We start from the raw sequence: 19,652 nt of genomic DNA on the forward strand, positions 1-19,652 counted from the left end.
CTGGATACTTGAGACTTTGATCCAATGACTCTGATTATCAGAATGGCTTCTCTTACACGATCTGTACATATCTGACTCTATTTTTTTTTAACATTATCTTCTTCATTATGAATGAAATCAGTTTCATCACGCTCTTAAATCTGCCAGGGCTGTTGCTGTCATTGGCTGTTTTTCCCAGCAGACATCGTACCAGGAAAATCAGGCTTTGCAAGGCAAGTTTTGAAACTGAACCTAGACCAGCCTCTTGTTTAAGGCAGACATTTTCCTTATTTGTTTATGTTGGTAAAACTCAAGATCATTCTGTATGTGTGTCACCTTGTTCCTAAAAGCGCACTCAGTCTGTGTAGACTTTTTAGGATAATTAGAGGGTCACTTTACCCAAGTTGTAAAAAATTATATTTTCTATTCCCTTTGGGGTTGTATCTGAATTTCCAGTGTAAAAAGTCAACCAAATCAAAAATATGGAGAGACCTTTGTAAATAAGAGAGGAGGCGAAAGCTTAGACTCAATTCTGGTGGTCAAAAAGTAACACTTTGTTTGACTTCCTCCATTTGACTTCCTCGTGAACAGATGTAATTTTAAATAAACATAAAACTCTTAGGTTTAAATAACATTTCCTCTTGCTAAACTCTTAGTGCGCCAATATTTATTCATTTATTTTTATATTTTTGTGTCTCAAATGTCGTGAAATGCTAAAAAGAAAACATACCAAAAAAATAAAAGTGTGTACGTAAGTTTTATGTGACTAGTATGAAAAATATTCAAATGAAAGCTGCTGTCAGCAGGCAGTGATACTGTATCTTGAAATGTTCTTTTTCACTAGTAAACAAAGCCATTTCCAGAAACACAGGTTTTCTTTTGTTATTCGTCTCAACTCACATCCTGAAAAATGAATGAACGAATGAATGTAAAGACAATGAATAAATATTTCTTTCATGACGATACTGATACTAATACACATAAGCAGCAAAGACAATAGGGAGACATTTGTTTCTGCTCATTAGGCGCGATGATGCATTTCACTTCATTTTACTGATAATTTCTGTATCTCGTCACCCAAACTGGTTGGGAAGGTGTGTGACCATATGATTAAAACAATGACAAAAGGCAACAAGGGCTGGTGTTCCAGCATGTGGTTGGAGCTTCAGCCACAGTGTTTCTAGATGGACTCTCTCAGCCAATCAGCACAGAGCACGCATGACTCACTTCCTTGTATCTGCTCCCTTATTTGGCAGGAAGGGGTTGTCCTTATTTGACTATAGGGTGGAAAATGGTGGAAGGCAAAGCCAGACGGCTGCAGTAGACTGAGGATAACCAGCAGTTTTATCTTTGGTGAGTAAACATCTGCCTTCTGTGCTTCACAGTCTCTGATCTGAAGGGTGTTTAGAGTCTATTTGAAAGCGAGTCTGATAGGGGGGACTGATAGCAGCATGCCAGGGTGATTCATGTAGGAGAGGCAGAGAATCAGGAAATGAGAGAAACAAGCTTGGAAACAAACAGCAACACAATCCCGAGACTGGGTTTAGGTTAAAGCTGCCAAAAGAAATAGCTTCTGGGATTGAAAGTGCTCAGTAGATGATCTACTGAAGTTCACAACCTGGAGCCATTTCTTTGTTTCCAGTCTTTCTAGTGTTACTACAAATAGACACACCTACTGTTATCCCTGAGTTATTTTTCCAGCACGACAACATTGAGATTGATGATTAATGCTAGAAGTATGACAAAGATGCACTGCTATTAGATGTGGATGCATAGTTTCACAGATGAACATTTACACTGATGTGGTAAGTAATCATTCAGTAAATTGTCTCGGTTTATGCTTCCTAAATGAAAGGATTCGCTTATATCCTTCTTTACGTCATTAAGAATTGATCATCTTTGAGTCTTTAACATATTATTTTGCATAAAAATGTATTTTTTGTGCTTTACTGCAAACAAAATGCCGGTGATTGAAATTATAAAACCATGCTTGTTTCATTTTAGCTGAATACTTCTCTTTAAACTTAAACTATATGTTGTTGCAAGTTTTCTAAGAATTAGTAACTTTTTTTGACATAAAATGACAAAAGTTTGCTCACGTATCATAGACGAGATTATTTGTGGGTCTTTTTTGTGCTCTGTCACATATGAAGTATCACTGAACTGGACTTTTACTTTGTTAACAAAATTCTTCCTTGTGTTTTTACATGAAAAACTTAGAAAACACCAAAAGGTTTATCAGTAATGACACATGCCTTCCCTGTCACATGTTGCCCATAACATTAAGTGTAAGATGACACCTTTAAGTATTACTCTACACGATATGGTGCATAGGCAGCAGCTGGTGACATGTGTGTATGCCAGCAGTTAGCTTGTTTTTAGTTGGCCTGTGAAAAGGGGGGAAAAGTTTGTGACTTAACACACGTGTTAGGTGCAAAACGTGGGCAGGCTTTCATTCCAGCGGGGAATTTTTTTGGAAGGGTATCTAATTGTAGTGGCAAAAAAATGATAAAATAGTTAACAAAACATGTCAAAAAGTGGATTCTGTTCATCTTGATGTAGCACTTAGATGACTTCTGAAGAGGTCACTTGGATGAGTGACGGGAGCAGCCATAAGAAAGAGAGGGATTTGCGACCCAGTTCAGAGTTAAAGCTGGTGTGGTCATATGCTGTATCTAGCACAGTGTGGATGCAGTTTTAAAGGGCCAGTAAGTAGAGAGGGCTATCTACCAGTTGAAAGATCGGTGGTTCAATCCCTGACTCCTCTAGTCTGGATATCAAAGCAACCTTGGGGAGTATACTAAACCCTTAATTGCTCCAGATGTTTTCGATCCAGTGTCAATGTGTGAATATTAGGTGAAAAGTTTTTTGGTGAATGAAGCTATTAAGAAGAAAGCACTTTGAGTGCTAAAATAGAGCAGAAAGGTGCTGTATAAGTATTAGTCTGTTTAACCTTAAAATCTTTTGTTCTGTCTCTCCAGATTCACTCTGTGTGCACTTTTAACTTGGCAGAAGAAAAACAGCAGTGATGGCTGATTCAGCACAAATCAAGAAGACCGCAGCCAAAGTGTTGTGCTGTGTGGAGAAGGTTTCCTCCTTCGCCTCCTCCATTGACCCCATCTTTGGTGTTGTCTCTTCCCTGGTTGGAGTGGCTCGCAAGGGCCTGATGGATGAAGAGGATCATCCTCTGGAGAAGGACTTTCAAGCGATCCACACCAAACTACAGAGCATCTCTCAGAAGAACCAGGAATGCCTGAAGAAGATCCACATTGACGAGGTGAACGAAACCTACGGCAAGTACGAGGAATACATCAAGCACCAGTACAATGCCTTCAACAGCATGGTGGCACTGGTGAAGAAAGATCCAGGCAACGCCACGCGCCACATGGAGACCTTTGAGAAGATTTATGAGAGGGACAAGTCTGACATGAGCCTGGATGTGTATTATCGTGGCGTGGTGGGTACACAAACGCTATTCGGAAAACCGCTGCTAAAAGTGTACTTTGAACACTGTGAAGGCGACCGAGAAATCATGGAGCGCCGCTGTTCACACATCACCCACCTCTTCCACATGGGCCTCATCGCCCTCATGGGCTACACAGCTGTTACAGAGGACGATGAAGATGAAGTGCGCGAGAAGTGGACTGGCAGGGTGCAGGACATCCAAGAGAAGATGCAGGAGGTGCTCAGCGAGTGCAAACCCCAAGCATCCTAAGTCCAACAAGGAGAGAGGACATCCTTTGAGTCTGGTGGTACTAACAAGGGGACCAATCAGGACTCTCAGCTGTGGATTAAAAAAAATAAATTATGCTATTATATAAAAATATATGTAAGACCAAAGCCATGTTTTCATTTGAGCACTTGAGCTGCACTGGATGGTTGTACTGCAGCATCTTACTTGTTGTCTTGACAATGTATACTGCTTTCAGAGTTACCACTATAATGTTCAGCTGCTTTGTGCTGCGCCTCAATAGATGCTGAAATTTTATACAATAAAATGTATGAATTATTATACAGTCAAGTTGTATATTTGTGAAATAAAGCTGCAGCAAAAAAAATAAAGTCAATTCATGAGGGGCAAGTCTGGAACTTCTCTAATAACTCAGTCTGCTGAGCTGCTAGAAACCAAACCCCACTACACAGTTAATAAACTCACAAGAATTTTATTTATATCCATACTTCAGTTCCTTTTGAAAAGTGGCTCTCTGAAACAGAAACTGCTTTCATAATACCAGCAAAACAAATGACTTGACTTCATGAGAACTTGATGTCTATTTAATACATTCCTTTCTTTCACTGAGTTCAACAATGTAGTAATTATACTGGGTTTAAAGAAGCCTGTTAGAGTACAGACTACATAATTCATGAATTATGATTACGCTTTAAGCATAAATAGCACTGGGGTGAATCTACTGTGCAGCTCACTTGGTTGAGCAGGTGACCCATATGCAAAACCCATATGTAGAGGTATGGGTTCAAGGTTGCCCCAAAACCACCCCCAGTGTGTTATTCCCCCACACTCTTTCCCAGAGTTCCTGTCAGCTTTCGATTTTCCTATATGGAAATTTGAGTCTGCCTGTAAAAAAATTAAAAAACACAAAACGCATAGTTTCAGATTTCCTCAAAATTTCAGCTTAATAACACAAACCTCTGAAAAATTAACTTGAAATTTCAAGTCGAAGTGATTTGGGAGGTCGCTTTTGACAGTGAGTTTCACCAGTTCTTCAAATATATATATAACATTTTTTCCCCTTTTTATCAGTCAGGGTTGAAGACTAGTGTGAGAAAGTGTGGGAACTAATGTGAGGAATATCAATGATCAGGATATATTTAACACACATTTATCTGTTAAATTTGCTAATTCATTATGGTTAATAAAAGACATCGCTAGCTTAAGTTATACAACTGATCCAATTAAAGCAATAAATATCTTTGAATATACATACGTTTATTTGCTTTATACACCCCCCCTAGCGGAGAAACACCTAAAATATCTATCTATCTATCTATCTATCTATCTATCTATATTAGCTGTTGGCTATAATATTCAATTCAAAATGTATTTTTTATTATCCTAAATATTGCATATAGCCTTCATAGCAAGCGAAACTCGTACTACTACTTGTAAAACTTCTGAATGATTATTATGTTATTATGTCAAAATTTCGGCTATCTCAACATTTCAAAGCCTGTAAGTCAAAATTTGAGCTAATGACCTGAAATTTTGACTTATGGATGACAATTCAAAAAAATATTTAAACAAGCTTCCATAGATTTTTCGGGGGAGGCGGTCTTTTAAGAGGACAATAAATCATATTGAAATTCTGAAAAACTCACAAAATTAGAGATAGATTCGATTTTTTTTTAAAATATATCCATAAATAAGTCTTTAAATACGGAGCACAGCAGACGCTACCTGACGCTCATGCTTCGTTATTGAGTGTACGTGGTCCCCCTCACCAGCAGAGTCCTCTGTCGTCCTGCCGCAGCTGCTGCACTCAAACGTAACGTGATTCCTCTGTTTGTCTCCGCAGCCCTGCCCCGTCTTAAAAAGGCCTGCAACTACCTCAACCCAAAAATAACTGCTCCTGGAAGCGGTGCTGGGGCAACCTCCCGGCTTCAGGCCGCTAATTTAACCCAATTAAGACGAGCGGAGAGCCGAGGAAAGCTCCGTTTGGTGGTTTTGAAAGAAAGTCACGTCGCTTTCGGTAAGTTTCAGCTGCTCGGAAAAGCGGAAAAAAACATTGATGAAGATGAATGTAGCATCCCAGCTACTACTGCTGACTCCCCTCTGAAAGTTCTGTCGTTTAACGTGGACAAGGAAATGTATGACAACTGGTTGAATACGACAGTGTATACCGTGTGTGTGTATAAAATACAACATGTAAAGGTGTCCGTGTAATAACAGTTTAAAGACAGCCGAGCCTGGTTTCCGGGGCGTGACCTGTCTTTGAACTCAACAAGTTTGTGTCTGAGATGACTCTTACTAGTTTTACTGTGTGTTAAATTATATTTTACTTATTTATATGCAGTTCAAAAGTGACTAAAAATAAGATACAATAAATAAAACGGTGTAAATACACTACAAAATTAAAAATAGTAGGTATACAATATGAAATAATAAAAGAATATATATGTAGAGGTATATTTAAAAGCAGTTTGAGAATATTTGAGCTTGTTACATGGTGTGTTATCCTGCACCGTAGTCGTAAAGAGATGGACATGGTCAACAAAAATACTCAGGTGGGCTGTGCAGTGTAAATGAGGCTCTGATGGTACTAAAGAGGCCAAAGTATGCCAGTAAAATATCTCCCACACTGTTACACCACCAGCGGCAGGCTGAACTGTGGATTATTCTGACGCTACCATTTGATCGTAGCAGCAGAAATGCTTTTCCATTCTTCTGTTGTCCAATTTTGGTGAGCCCCTGTGAATTGAAGTCTAAATGTTCTGTTCTTAGCTGACAGCTGTGGTGCTTGGTGTGGTCTTCTGCGTCAGGGTGCTCTTCTGCATACCTTTTACCTATTTGAGTTGTTGTTGCCTTGCTATGGCATCAGCAGGGCATTGTCACCTTAGAGAACTGCCGGTCACTGGATATTTTCTCTTTTTCTGATTTGTGTGTAAATTTGGCAGCAGGTCTAATCTTACACTTCGTGTGTTTACGAGGTGTTCATTAAATTGTGTGATTGGTTTGGGGGAGGGGGGTACTAGCTCAGTGTGGTAAACGTGGTCTTTGTGAATATTTTATGTTGTACAAGACAAAAGGCATCGAGGAGGACGGGGTTAAAAGGTTCTCTATGGTGCACCGCTATGCTTCACAACTCCACAGCTGTTAAGTCAAACTTGAGAGTGACGTTTGCAGCAGTTCTTACCACACTTACTTTGGGTGCAGCGCAAGTGCTACACCCGCAAGTGCTAGAAGACAGCCAGAGACAACGACGGAAACAGAAAATGTGTTCATATGCATCAGCCCTACACAGATACACAGTGAGCAAGTTAACAAATCAGCAGTTCTGAACATTGATCCCAGGTTGGATTATGACATCATAAGGTTACTAGAAGTGCTTTCTATCCCTTAAAATATATCTGACGTTAGAAAATCCTTATCTCAAACTGACTGGGAAATTGGTTCATGCATTCACATCAAGCAGTAGGATGACTTAAGATCACAACATGGCACACAGTCCTTACAGCCACATGAAAGTTTGAGCATATTGCCTCAGTATTGAAGGAACTTAATTTGTTCCCATTAAAATTATAAAATTGCCTTTGAAAGCTTTATTAACTAATAAAAGTATTTTAATGGTTTGCCCTCACCACACCCGGTATATCTCTGACTTGCCCACTGTTTACTGGATGACTGAGAACCTTCACAGACACACTGTTTACAACCCTATCTGACCTCTCAGGTCACCAGGTCCAGATCCAGGTCCAGATTCCCAGAATTAGATCCAAGTGTGTTGAAGGTGCTTGCAGTTATTGTGGTCCAGTTCTTTGGAACAAGCTCACCTGAGATCAGTTACAACTGTGCATAAATTTAAAAACAGACTTGACCCTTTTTAATCACTAAATAGGTGGTGATGGGGGTGGGTTGCTGTATTTTGCTGTTTTCACTGCCACAGGTTTTATGTTTTTGATCTTCTGTGTTAAGCACATTTACTTTGCATGTAACTGCAAACTCCCACATGGGTGTGTTCACTTTCTCTGTCCACGTGGTGACAGCATTAAACAACGTTGGACATTATAAAGATTATAAAATTGTGTGAATGGGTGATTGGTTTTGGCAGTGAGAGCTGTGGGGCTCCAGGTCGGTCACTTGCTTTGGTGTTGGAATCCAAAGTTTCTAAAGTGTAGGCGCTCTGTGATCAGTTAAACCTGTGTATAGACTGAGTGTCACTGCTCAAACACTGAATTACTTTTCTTAGCAACCTTCACCTTTTTTGATATTTTTTTCCCCCATGTTTTAGGCATGTCTCTCCATGGCATTTGGCCCCCATGTAGCATATTTTCTCAGGTCTGAGGAAAAGACGCCACGATGGGCAACGAGGACACCCTCGAGGATGTGTTTGTTGCTGTGCTTCGTCCGAAGAATCAAGTCAGCCTGAGCTCGAAAGAATACAGAGCCAAAGCCTATGAGGTAGGCAGACAATCAGTTAACACACTGTCCTCGACGTCTTACAGTGAGGTGGAAAGAACACTGATGTCCTGTAATGTATTGTTGGTTTGGGCATATCACTCCTGTATGCATGAATAATAAACACCCTTCAGTGAATTCAGACCCACTGGAGTTTCTAACTGAGCCTCTGTTTGCATGTTTTTCCTCTGGCGTCTGGGTAGATCCTTTTAAAAGAAGTGCCTTTAGAGGGGAAGGAGAAGAAAAGAAAGAAAGTCCTTCTGGCAACAAAGCTCAAAGCAGGAGGAGACAAATCCAAATCCATATTGGATTATGTTGATGAAACGATCAAACCGCTCTCCAGTAACCAAAGCTGCGCTGGTGAGGCTGACGCATTTGTGCACAAGCTGATTTATTAAACTTTTTTTTGGGGGGAGAGTTAGGAACCACTGATCTAACCAGTGTTTTTGCTGTGCAGGAAAGCGTGTGGTGCACATGAAGAAATTTATTCTTGAAGGTGACAATGAAGGGAAAGAAGCCTCACTTTTTGTTGTACCAGTCAGTGTTAAAGGTAAGTAAACTATATCTCATCGTGAACTGATCTAGCTGATTTTATTTAACGTTTAACAAAGTTTAAGCTGTGCATGCAGTAGATTAATGAGTCCTTCTATACAGACAACAGCAAGCCTGTCCACAGCCCCGGGAGCCCCAGCTTTTACTGCTTCCACGACATAATGCGGGTGTGCAGTGAGACCAGCACTCACTTCTGCTCCGTCACCTCCAAGATGCTCCTGGCTTTAGACAAGTAAAGAGAAGTCTGTAAATGTGCTCTTTAGCTCTGCGATTTTGTCAGAGGTAAACGCCCCTTCCCTTTGCTTCTTTCCCCTCCGCAGATGGTTAGCAGAGCAGCACACTGTGCCTCATGCCATCCCTGCTTTATTCAGACCAGCACCCGTGGAGCGGGTGAAGACCAACGTAAGCAATCCGGCTTACAGCAGCGAGGGCAAACTGAGTGATGAGGGTCTGCACATGGGCTACACTGCTCTGGAGATCAAGAGCAAGATGATGTCCCTGGAGAAGGCTGACATGTGCATCCTGAATCCACTCTACGGCTCAGATCTGCAGTACACCAACAGGGTAAGGCTTTATATATGCAAAGAAACATAATTCTTCTGGTGGATTTGGAAACTTTAATCGCCCTCCTTTCGTTTTGTCTGCAGGTGGACAAAGTTATCATCAACCCATACTTTGGGCTTGGGGCACCAGACTATTCCAAGATCCAGATCCCCAAGAGGGAGAAATGGCAGCATGGACCCAACTGTGTGACAGAAGACAAGTGAGGGCTTGTTTTGGTTAACTGCTATCGACTTTGTGTCTGACTTTGTCCTCTTTTGGGGCGCACTGGACAGTCTTGATTAACAACGTGGATGCCTTGAACTGAAGTCATGTTTAGTCACTGTTCTCTTCAGCATAAATTCCTGTCTCCACAGGGATCACCAGTGGGTGGACGACTTTCCTCTCCACCGCAGCGCCCTGGAAGGAGACACTGAGCTGATCTCTAAGCTTCTGGACAGCGGTTTCTCAGTCAAGCAGCTGGACAACGATCACTGGGCTCCCATACACTATGCCTGCTGGTGAGTCTCCTGCTCATCTGACAGCTCAAGAAAGGCTTAAAAGTATCCAAAATTTCTTATTTTCCTGGTCTTTTTTTTTTTTTTTTTTTCCCATCACTTATGTTTAAGTTTGATATTTATGTGGTTCTATCCAGGCACGGTAAAGTTGAGGCAACCAAGCTGCTGCTGGAGAAGGGTAACTGTAATCCCAACCTGCTGAACGGCCAGCTCAGCTCCCCCCTGCACTTTGCAGCCCGAGGAGGCCACGCAGAGATCGTCCAACTGCTGCTGCAGCACCCTGAGATCGACCGGGTACAAATTTAACACTTAACTTCCTTTTGTTTTTGTTTTTTTTTTGTTTTTTAATTATTACTTCAAAGAAATCCTGTTGCAGCTAAATGTAACTTTTTTTTTTTTTTTATTGGTTTGTAATAATAATAATTGCTGATTTGTCTTTTATCAGTATCCACATACCATCCAGATTGCAAATAAAGTGGTAAACATTAATCACTATGTCATGATACTGACTCCTCCACCAATAGCACATAGAAGACCAGCAGAAGAGATCGCCGCTCCAAGTGTGCGAAGAGAACAAACAGAACGAGTGGGAGGAGACTGTGAAACTTCTGCAGCAAGCCAACAGCAAACCAGTGAGTCACACAGTTACACTATTTGTTATTCCTTTGTGTGGAACAACAGCCTTTTCAGGATGTTATTGAGATAAAGTTTGCAATTATTTCTAAATACACTTCAGCATACTTAAGCCCATAAGTATAGACTTCCCAATGCATATATTTTTGCTGATTGATTTGCAGGCGTTGTTGTTGTTGTTGTTGTTGTATTTTAATATAACATAATAGTTGTTAAACAAATATGGCATCCTAAAGGCATCACAGTACATAAAATGGTAATAACAAAAATAATAAACAATAAAACATAATTGAGGAGTTTGAGGAGAATATAAATGCTGCTTTAGATCCTAATCCAGATGAGGTGGCTGTAGCTCAGGAGCACGTCGTGCACCAATTGGAAGGTTGCTGGGTTGATCCCTGGTTGCTCCAGTCTGCGTGCCAAAGGATCCTTGGGCAAGATAATAACCAAGTTGATCTCTGATGCCACGTTCAAAGTCACCTTTATCACAATTCTTCCCTGTTTTAACTACAGCAGATCATCTTGACCATGTCTACTTGTCTTAATGCAACGACTTGTTCCCATGTAATGGGTTGTGTTGATAAGCAATTGGAAAGTTGTACCTAAAGTGACTTGTGAATGTAATTCCCTGGCAGTTAAGTTTTTTTTGATCGCCTGTTGGTGATATTCCTTCAAGAACAGTCAAAGGTGTCAGACATTCCCAGGACTAAGCCATGTTTCACTCTTATTTTGCATGTCATTATTGTCTTTTCCTTAAATAGAAACCAGCACTCCATAAAGAATTATGTTTCTGATATTGGGCAAAGGAGTGGCCCCGAGGGGTTGAGTCATGAAAGCTCTGGGATTATAGCAGCAAAGCTTGTGGATTTTTGTAGCTGTGTTTTTCATAATGAGCTAGTCATTGTTTAGTTTGTTTGCTCGTGCCATGTTTAATTAACCTTATATGTTGTTGATATTGAGTCTGGCATAGATGCGTTCACTCATTTTGATATTTTTTTCCTTGTTTGAAGAAAAGGGATATCCAGTAAAACACATGCACACGTGCAGTTATAACAACACAGAACAGACATGACAGCTTCCTTCTGATATAACACTTTTTTTAAAAGTGTTATAGTATGCTTTAAGTAAAGCGAAGCGTATTGAAATGTTTCCTGAATGTTCAACAATGTTGACAAGTTTGTTTTTTTTTTGTTTTTTTTTGTTTACATATATGTATACAAATGTTTTAAAGAGGGGTTTATACTTTTATTTTTAAAAAGAAAGAGAAAGATTGTTAACTTGTTTTCTGTTATATCGCGAGAGTACTGTTGCCCGCGAGTTTTTGTTGGTGTGTACGGGGTGTAAGATGGCATAAAGAATAAAGCGTCGTGTCTTTTGACTTTAAACTTAATATTAAGAAATCCACCATTTGTGCTGTTTGTGATCCACAGTACGAGAAGGTGCGCATCTACCGCATGGACGGTTCATATCGCTCCGTAGAGCTCAAGCATGGCAACAACACAACTGTGCAGCAGATCATGGAGGGGATGCGTCTGTCTCAGGAGACCCAGCAATACTTCACCATCTGGATCTGCTCAGAGAACCTCCGTGAGTCCACTCGTTTCCTTTTTTTTTTTTTTTTTCCAAATGTATGTATTTATTTATTTAATTTAGTAACATCAATGCAATAAAGACCAAAAGCTGTAGTTAGTGGTATCACTGCAAGATCCCAGAAAGATTTGTGTGCGTGTGGTTTTGTGTGTTAGACCTGCAGCTGAAGCCGTACCACAAACCCCTGCAGCACCTCAGGATCTGGACTGAGATTGTGACAGATCTCACAGTGCTGGATCCTCAAAGGGAAACGCCACAGCTCTTCCTCCGCAGGGACGTCCGACTGCCCCTTGAAATTGAGAAAAAGGTAGGTCACTTTCACCACCTAAGCATCAGTGACAGCTCAACTCGAAATGTTTTGAGAGCTCTTCATCAGCTTCCTGCTGGTGGCTTTGTTTCAGGTGGAGGATCCCCTGGCCATCCTTATCCTGTTTGACGAGGCCCGGCACTGCCTTCTCAAGGGCTTCTTCCCTGCTCCAGACAACAAGCTGATCACACTGGCCAGCCTCCTCCTGCAAATCATCTATGGCAACTATGAGAGTAAGAAGCACAAGCAAGGGTTCCTCAAGTAAGAGACGAATCATATTTGTGTTTAAATCTCTTTTAATATCTGCTCTAACAAAACTGATTTATTTGCATTCGGATAAAATCTGTGCTTTATTTAAACAGTGAGGAAAACCTCAAATCAATCGTGCCGATATCCAAGGTGAAAAGCAAAGCATACCACTGGACCAACAGGATTCTTCATGAGTATAAAGTACACTTGTGTTTTTATTTTAATTGCTTTTTATCTTATAAATACATTTCAGTGTTCCCTGAGATGACATCAGGTCCTGTCCCTCTCTCACCAACAGGCTCTGAGCACCAGCGAGGGGGTCAGTAAAGAGATGCACCACCTGCAGCGGCTCTTCTTGCAGAACTGCTGGGACATCCCGACCTACGGAGCAGCTTTCTTCACAGGCCAGGTCTACACCAAGGCCAGCGCAAGCAACCACAAAGTCATCCGTGTCTACGTGGGGGTGAACACAAAGGGACTGCATCTCATGAACATGGAAACTAAAGTAAAATGCCGTTTTGCTGGGTTTTTAATTTTTGTGTTTTTTATGTTTTAAGCTCTAGTTTGTGAATGTAAAGCTACAAAGCTACTTATTCTTCAGCTTGGTGGAGCAAATGGATAGATGACTATGAGCACGGGCCCTCCCACACCAATTTGCCTGTTTTTAAAGCATATGCAATACGTGCTCGATTGAAGCACAATAGCACAAAGCCGTTTGCATCTACAGAATGTATTTGAACTTGCATTCTTTGATTAGTTAGATTTTTACTTAAATATTCCCTCTGGGATTACCATAGGATAGATTAAACGATAATGCTGTATTTGTGTTAGTTTTTAAGTTTTAGTTGAAGATGCTTGATGTGACATTTTATTACACATCTTCTCTTGCAGGTCCTTCTCATCAGTTTAGAGTATAGCACGTTTATATGGCAGCTTGGACATGCAGACCAGTATTTCCAGATACACAGTGGTGACAACAAAATGAACTTCATCGTGCACACAAAACAGGTAATAAAGCTTTTCTTGAAATCCAAATAATATTTATTGAAATATATATGGTTGTTAACCTTTAAGGTCTATTCTTTCCCTTCAGGCTGGCCTTATTGTGAAGCTCTTAATGAAACTGAGTGGGCAGATAACTCCAAATGAGAAAGGCATCGCAGACAAATACGCCTATGGCTGAAAACTGTTGAAGAAACCACCTGCCAAAAAAATTCCCAGTTCGGGTTGTTTGTTCCGACCATCATCTGACTGCAGTAACTCTGGAAAGCCTCTCCACAAGAGCCTCATTTTGTACAACTGGCTTAGTGATATACTTCACATTCTCTATTTTAATGTTTCCTGGATTTTGATGGCATGTAAATATGTTTATTATTTAATAAAGTGATTGATTGTATGATCAGATGTGTTTTTCATATTTAGGCAGAAATGACAATGTTATTATTTTTTTTTTTTTTTAGAGGAATTCATTCGATGGAGGCTGAAAATCAATATTTGCTTTATTATAAATGGGGAGCACTCTCTCTTCTCTCTTCACTGGGTGAAAATGCCCTGTTGATGCCAGAAGTTGGAGAATAGTGGCTGGGCTGTTTTAGGTGAAAGGAAGGCAACAGTTACTCAAATAACAGCTCGCTGCAACCAAGATATGCAGAAGAGCATCTCTCAATGCACACTACATCAAACATTAAAGCAGAAGACCATACTGGGTGGTCTTCTCTTGCCAGTTAAGAACAGGAAACCTACAGTTTGTGCATCATCACCAAACATTTCCTGGTCTCACCTGGTGGTGTAAAGCTATGGAGGATATTTTCTTGGCACACATATATTTGCATATATTTTAAAATAATGTATATTAAAGAACTGAACTTATGAGGTTTTCAAGGCTACTGATGAAAATAAACCTCATTTAAAACATATTTGTAGCCCAGCTCCTGTACTAGTTGCACTCCATCACAGGATTTTGAAGTGGTTATTAGTTACTTATTTATTTAAGGTTTCAATTGATTTTATGCTTTTACTGAACGGAAAATGTTGCTATTGTGCACGCTCATGTATTGCTAATTTCATGATAGCAGTCACAATCATTAATGATCCGACACACCCCCAACAAACTGCAAACCAGCTCATTTATTGCTGTAAACGTTTATATAATAATATAATATTAAATATTATAATATATTTCGTTATCTTTGCAGGACTTTAACGTCCCGTATTGTTGAATTCTGGAGGTACAGGAAAAAGTTTAAATTTAAATTTTTAAAAAAAGGTCGTAAAATCGATGGTCGCCCTGCTGGTGTGACATCATGTAGCAAGACATCGGTTCAGGTAGCCTCAACCATTCACAGCGAGAGCTGCTTGACTGACACGTGGTCAGCAACCAATCAAAATCCAGCATTGGTCAGGCGGGGGCAGGACGAGTGTTGACAGGTCGAGACTTCGGGGAAATATCACCAACTGTTCTCGACCGAGAGCCTTTCAGCTGGTGGACGGTGACCGGGGCCGTTTCGGGGTTAAGTTTTTAAAGGTTTTGTTTTCGGGGGCTATCAGGAAAAATGTCGATGCACATTTATCAGATGAGCGCTAAACTGCTCGGGGACACTATGGGGAAAATGAACGAGAACCTGACCTCCGTGGTGTTAGCAGCGTCCGTCTTCACCCTCACTCTGGGATACATCTCCAAACTGCTGCTCAAACAGTCCACAGACGTGGACGTGGTGAGTGTGCTCAGACGAAAAACAGTTACCGTTATCTAAGCTTCAGTTTCAGGTCACTGTTATTTTTTTTTTATTGTTATTTATTTATGTCTCTCTGCGCAGAAACATCCACCCTACATACCCTCCAGCATCCCCTTTCTGGGACATGCCATCGCTTTTGGAAAGAGCCCCATTGAGTTTCTGGAAAATGCCTATAACAAAGTAAGTGTTTTGAAAAATGAACTTGCGACTGTTTTCAATCAGAAGAAATGAAACAGTTTAATAATCAGTCCTAAAATATGAAGATTAGCCCCCCCTCCAATTACTTTAAGTTATTAACTCTAAACATTGACAGCGGTTCAAAGTTTGAACAAAGCAGATGATCATGAAGATAAACTGCTTTAAAAATGAGGAAATGCTTTTAAACCATCGTGAGTCCATTTCAGCTCCTGTGGTGCAAATGAAAGCGACAACAGGCCAAGGCAACTCTGGCTCTCTCCTTGTACCTCCTGACTGATTTTGCTCTAGTTTTGGTATTTGTAAACAGTATAACTCATTTATGAAAAATGAGAGAGAGAAAAAGAAAAAGCACGATACAAAATAAAGCTAAATACAGTACAATATCCCTAATCTGATTTAGGTTCCATATCAAAAGGGAGTGGGAGGATGAGTACACTTATTCAATCCCACCCCTTCTCTGTAACTTATCAGTTGTTATTTATCCAGCTTCTTTACTGATATAAACCTCAGTGACAGCAGTAACAACAGTAAACATTACACAGACATAAACTTGCCTTGTAAAATACAAAATATTATCATATTATCTTGTTTTTACATATACATCAAAGCAAAGTACCTCTAATTAAGTAGAAAACAAGTAAAATCCCATAAAGCAAAGATGCCCCATAAGAAAAAAATCTAAATGGAATACAATTTCAGTGTAAACATTCAAATACCGTGTAGCTTATTACTATGTAATATGACACAAGAAGGAACTCAATAGGTAAAAATGAAAAACAATGAAACACTAAAAAGTTGAATGTAGTAAAAATAAACTTTCCATCGTGTTGATGCTCATGTAAAGATCTTGTCTTGTGACTTCTTAAAAACATGATCCATCATCTAGAGCAGCGGTCCCCAACCTGTTTTGCGCCACGGACCGGTTTGTGCCCGACAATATTTTCACGGACCGGCCTTTAAGGCGTCGCGGATAAATACAACAAAATAAAACTAGTATTGGTACCGAAAAAAATAAGATTTATTCATAACACACGTGAAAAGACCCAGGAAAACCGAGTTAACGAAAAAAACGATAACAAAATAACGCCCAACTCTCGTGGCCCGGTACCAAATGGCCCGGGGGTTGGGGACCGCTGATCTAGAGTTTAATCTGTATATATATTATTTAGTTTTTTTTAACTCAGTTGTCAGAGATTTATTTTTACTTTGACCCCTGCGTCTGAAGTCCTGCGTGTCTGCTGTTCCCCCCACAGTACGGCCCTGTATTCAGCTTCACTATGGTGGGCAAAACATTCACCTACCTGCTGGGCAGCGACGCAGCCGCGCTGATGTTCAACAGCAAGAACGAAGACCTGAACGCAGAGGACGTCTACTCGAGACTGACCACTCCGGTGTTCGGCAAAGGAGTCGCCTACGACGTGCCGAACCACGTGAGTATCCCAGAACCTGAGAAGTTCACGCCTCAGAAGGAAGGTGGAAATGTATTAAAGAGTTTCTGTATGCTAAGATCAGCTGAGATGCATGTTTCCTTTTAATCTGCTGCAGATTTTTCTGGAGCAGAAGAAGATGTTTAAGACGGGGCTGAACATTGCTCGTTTTAGGGAACACATCGAGATCATTGAGAGAGAGACGATCGAGTATTTTCAGAAATGGGGAGACAGCGGGGAGAGAAGTAAGACACCGATATTTGCAACGCTGAGTCCAAAACAGTTAACCATAAAACTTGATACAGATCAGATCAAAAACCAAACGTTTGTCAATGAACTTTGACCTGTTTCAGACCTGTTCGAGGCTCTGTCCGAGCTGATTATCCTCACAGCCAGCAGCTGCCTGCACGGGAAAGAGATCCGCAGCATGCTGGATGAACGCGTGGCCCAGCTTTACGCCGACTTGGACGGAGGATTTACCCACGCTGCGTGGCTCCTGCCGGGCTGGCTGCCCCTGCCCAGCTTCAGGTAGGTCTCCCACACATCTTCACGCAGTACAGTGCTGCATCTGCACACAGAGTGAAGACGACACTGGATTTAATTTGACTAGACAGATTTTAAAAAAAATAAAACTGGAAAAAAAAGATAGCATCACACAGGCAAAAGAAATACCAGAGGGATTCAATATGATATGATACAAACACCACAATACTGTTTGGAAATATTTACCTCTGTTTTTTTGTTTGTTTGTTGTTTAGGAAGAGGGACAGAGCTCACAGAGAGATCAAGAACATCTTCTACAAAGTGATTCAGAAACGGAGGAGCTCTGAAGAGAAAGCAGATGACATCCTGCAGACCTTCATGGACTCCACATACAAGTAAGGTGACATCAGCGGCTCAGAACAAGCGCTAAAACAACAAAACAGCCCAGGGTCAAAGAGTAGGACAAAACCAGACCACAGGTGTGGACATTTGCTGTATGAGTAAACAAAGAGCTGGAGGAGAAAGCACAGTTGCCACTATAGACTTACATACTGTGTGTTTATAAGCGAGGAATCAACCTGTGTGTCAGATATTACTGCTAATGAGCCTCTTCCTTGATACAAACAGAGAGCAGCAGGTTTGTCTGCAGGTCTGTGAGCATAAGAGAAAAATCCATAAATTTCTGTCAAATGAGGTAACGCACTTACTGCCCAACTCTTACTGAACTGATGTACCTGCGATTACATAATGACAGTGCAAGTCAACATGCAAAGAAACAGTTTTACGTTTAGTGTCATGGTCCAGCCCTGAAAGACTCAAAGGAGACTTGGTTTAACCCAGAATATTCAGATCTTATTATCAAAAAGAAATAAAAATCACAATTAACTCTATGAAGGATTGAGAACTAAAAAAACTTTCTCATTCCTCAGAGATGGACGGCCGCTGACCGATGACGAAATTGCAGGGATGCTGATCGGCCTCCTCCTGGCGGGTCAGCACACATCCTCCACCACCAGCGCCTGGCTGGGCTTCTTCCTGGCCAAAGACAAGGCCCTGCAGGAGCGCTGCTACGCAGAGCAGAAGGCTGTGTGCGGGGAAAACCTGCCTCCACTCAACTTCGATCAGGTAAAAGTCGCCCGTGAACTGTCATAAACATGCAGAGGTTCATTACTGCTAATAATAGTCAAGAATAAAAAAAAAATATGTGCACGGTTTAAATGTGAAATGTAAGTATTCTCCCTCAGATGTTAACTCTTTGTGAGAGATACTCCCCCTGCTGGCTGTAGAAAATTATTGCGGTAACAGGAGTAAAGATGTTTTTAGCGCCCCCTTGCTGCTGCATTCAGGTGGAGGTCTACATAAATTTTTTTTAAAAAAGCTGAAAGAGGTTATTTTATTCCTCAAAACCAGACTGATGCTCCAGATATTTTCTAAACTTTCATGTCGCCAACTTTAGCTGAAGGATCTCAGCTTGCTGGAGCGCTGTTTAAAGGAAACCCTGCGGCTCCGCCCACCCATCATGACGATGATGAGGATGGCTCGCTCTCCTCAGGTATGGGTCATTCCTCAGCACTGGATTTTATGATGTCATGTATAAGCGCAGACAACCTCAGCTGACTGCTGTACCTGCTCTCTCTTCTGCTTTCTCAGACTGCAGCAGGATACACCATCCCTGTGGGCCACCAGGTGTGCGTCTCCCCGACTGTTAACCACCGGCTCCACGACACCTGGGTGGACAGGATGGAGTTCAAACCCGATCGCTACCTCAACGATAATCCTGCCGCAGGGGAGAAGTTCGCCTATGTGCCCTTTGGAGCCGGTATGAAGAAGCGCTTTTTTCTTTTGCTGTAAAATAAAGTAAACATAAAACACCTCAAAGCCAAACCAGACATCAGTCAAACTAAGTTCAATGAAATCAAATCCATCCTGTTTTCCGCCTGCAGGCCGTCATCGCTGCATTGGGGAAAACTTTGCCTACGTCCAGATCAAAACCATCTGGTCCACTTTGCTCCGCATGTACGACTTTGACCTGGTGGACGGATATTTCCCCACAATCAACTACACCACGATGATCCACACGCCTCACAACCCCGTCATCAGATACAAGAGGAGGAAGCAGTGAGAGACGGAGACATCCGAGCATCGGAAGTAAAGCTCGAACCTTGTGGGGACTTGAATCGAGGAAAATTAACATCAGTGCACTTTGCTCTTAATGTCCAAGCTGTGCTTTTATTCTTCCTGTATCTCGTCTAGAGTCCGGCTCTCTTCATGAATGAATGTTTGTAGATAAGTGTGACTTTCTGCAGA

At 41.1% G+C, this 19,652-nt stretch overlaps 3 protein-coding genes across 3 annotated transcripts; all 3 read left to right on the forward strand.

Annotated features, from left to right (window-relative positions):
• The first annotated feature begins 1,216 nt into the window (after positions 1-1,216).
• On the forward strand, positions 1,217-4,060 carry rpz2 (rapunzel 2). Its single transcript, XM_040021316.1, has 2 exons — positions 1,217-1,332; positions 2,961-4,060. Exon 2 carries the CDS (start codon positions 3,008-3,010, stop codon positions 3,692-3,694), a length of 687 nt encoding a protein of 228 aa, XP_039877250.1. The 5' UTR covers positions 1,217-1,332; positions 2,961-3,007; the 3' UTR covers positions 3,695-4,060.
• Positions 4,061-5,430: 1,370 nt separating this feature from the next.
• krit1 (KRIT1 ankyrin repeat containing) lies at positions 5,431-13,898 on the forward strand. The gene is made up of 17 exons (XM_040021314.1): positions 5,431-5,687; positions 7,947-8,116; positions 8,317-8,473; positions 8,571-8,663; positions 8,768-8,897; positions 8,986-9,229; positions 9,313-9,428; positions 9,583-9,726; positions 9,861-10,017; positions 10,248-10,355; positions 11,787-11,943; positions 12,102-12,253; positions 12,348-12,514; positions 12,616-12,703; positions 12,801-13,007; positions 13,394-13,510; positions 13,596-13,898. Exons 2-17 carry the CDS (start codon positions 8,015-8,017, stop codon positions 13,683-13,685), a joined length of 2,229 nt encoding a protein of 742 aa, XP_039877248.1. The 5' UTR covers positions 5,431-5,687; positions 7,947-8,014; the 3' UTR covers positions 13,686-13,898.
• A 1,056-nt stretch (positions 13,899-14,954) lies between these two features.
• Positions 14,955-19,652, forward strand: LOC120727137 (lanosterol 14-alpha demethylase). The gene is made up of 10 exons (XM_040021315.1): positions 14,955-15,216; positions 15,319-15,417; positions 16,689-16,865; positions 16,981-17,107; positions 17,216-17,390; positions 17,621-17,740; positions 18,275-18,470; positions 18,802-18,897; positions 18,996-19,164; positions 19,289-19,652. The coding sequence occupies exons 1-10, from the start codon at positions 15,055-15,057 to the stop codon at positions 19,465-19,467; spliced, it is 1,500 nt and encodes a 499-aa protein (XP_039877249.1). The 5' UTR covers positions 14,955-15,054; the 3' UTR covers positions 19,468-19,652.

The sequence above is a fragment of the Simochromis diagramma genome, unplaced genomic scaffold (genome assembly GCF_900408965.1).
Source record: "Simochromis diagramma unplaced genomic scaffold, fSimDia1.1 OVJJ01000753.1, whole genome shotgun sequence".
Taxonomy (NCBI): Eukaryota; Metazoa; Chordata; class Actinopteri; order Cichliformes; family Cichlidae; genus Simochromis; species Simochromis diagramma.

Coding starts and splice junctions, on each gene's coding strand:
- LOC120727137 (XM_040021315.1), top strand. CDS start 15,055: ATGTCGATGCACATTTATCAGATGAGCGCTAAACTGCTCGGGGACACT. Junction 17,108..17,215: donor GGGAGACAGCGGGGAGAGAA/GTAAGACACCGA, acceptor GACCTGTTTCAG/ACCTGTTCGAGGCTCTGTCC. Junction 17,391..17,620: donor CTGCCCCTGCCCAGCTTCAG/GTAGGTCTCCCA, acceptor TTTGTTGTTTAG/GAAGAGGGACAGAGCTCACA.
- krit1 (XM_040021314.1), top strand. CDS start 8,015: ATGGGCAACGAGGACACCCTCGAGGATGTGTTTGTTGCTGTGCTTCGT. Junction 8,664..8,767: donor TGTACCAGTCAGTGTTAAAG/GTAAGTAAACTA, acceptor CCTTCTATACAG/ACAACAGCAAGCCTGTCCAC. Junction 9,727..9,860: donor CCCATACACTATGCCTGCTG/GTGAGTCTCCTG, acceptor GGTTCTATCCAG/GCACGGTAAAGTTGAGGCAA.
- rpz2 (XM_040021316.1), top strand. CDS start 3,008: ATGGCTGATTCAGCACAAATCAAGAAGACCGCAGCCAAAGTGTTGTGC.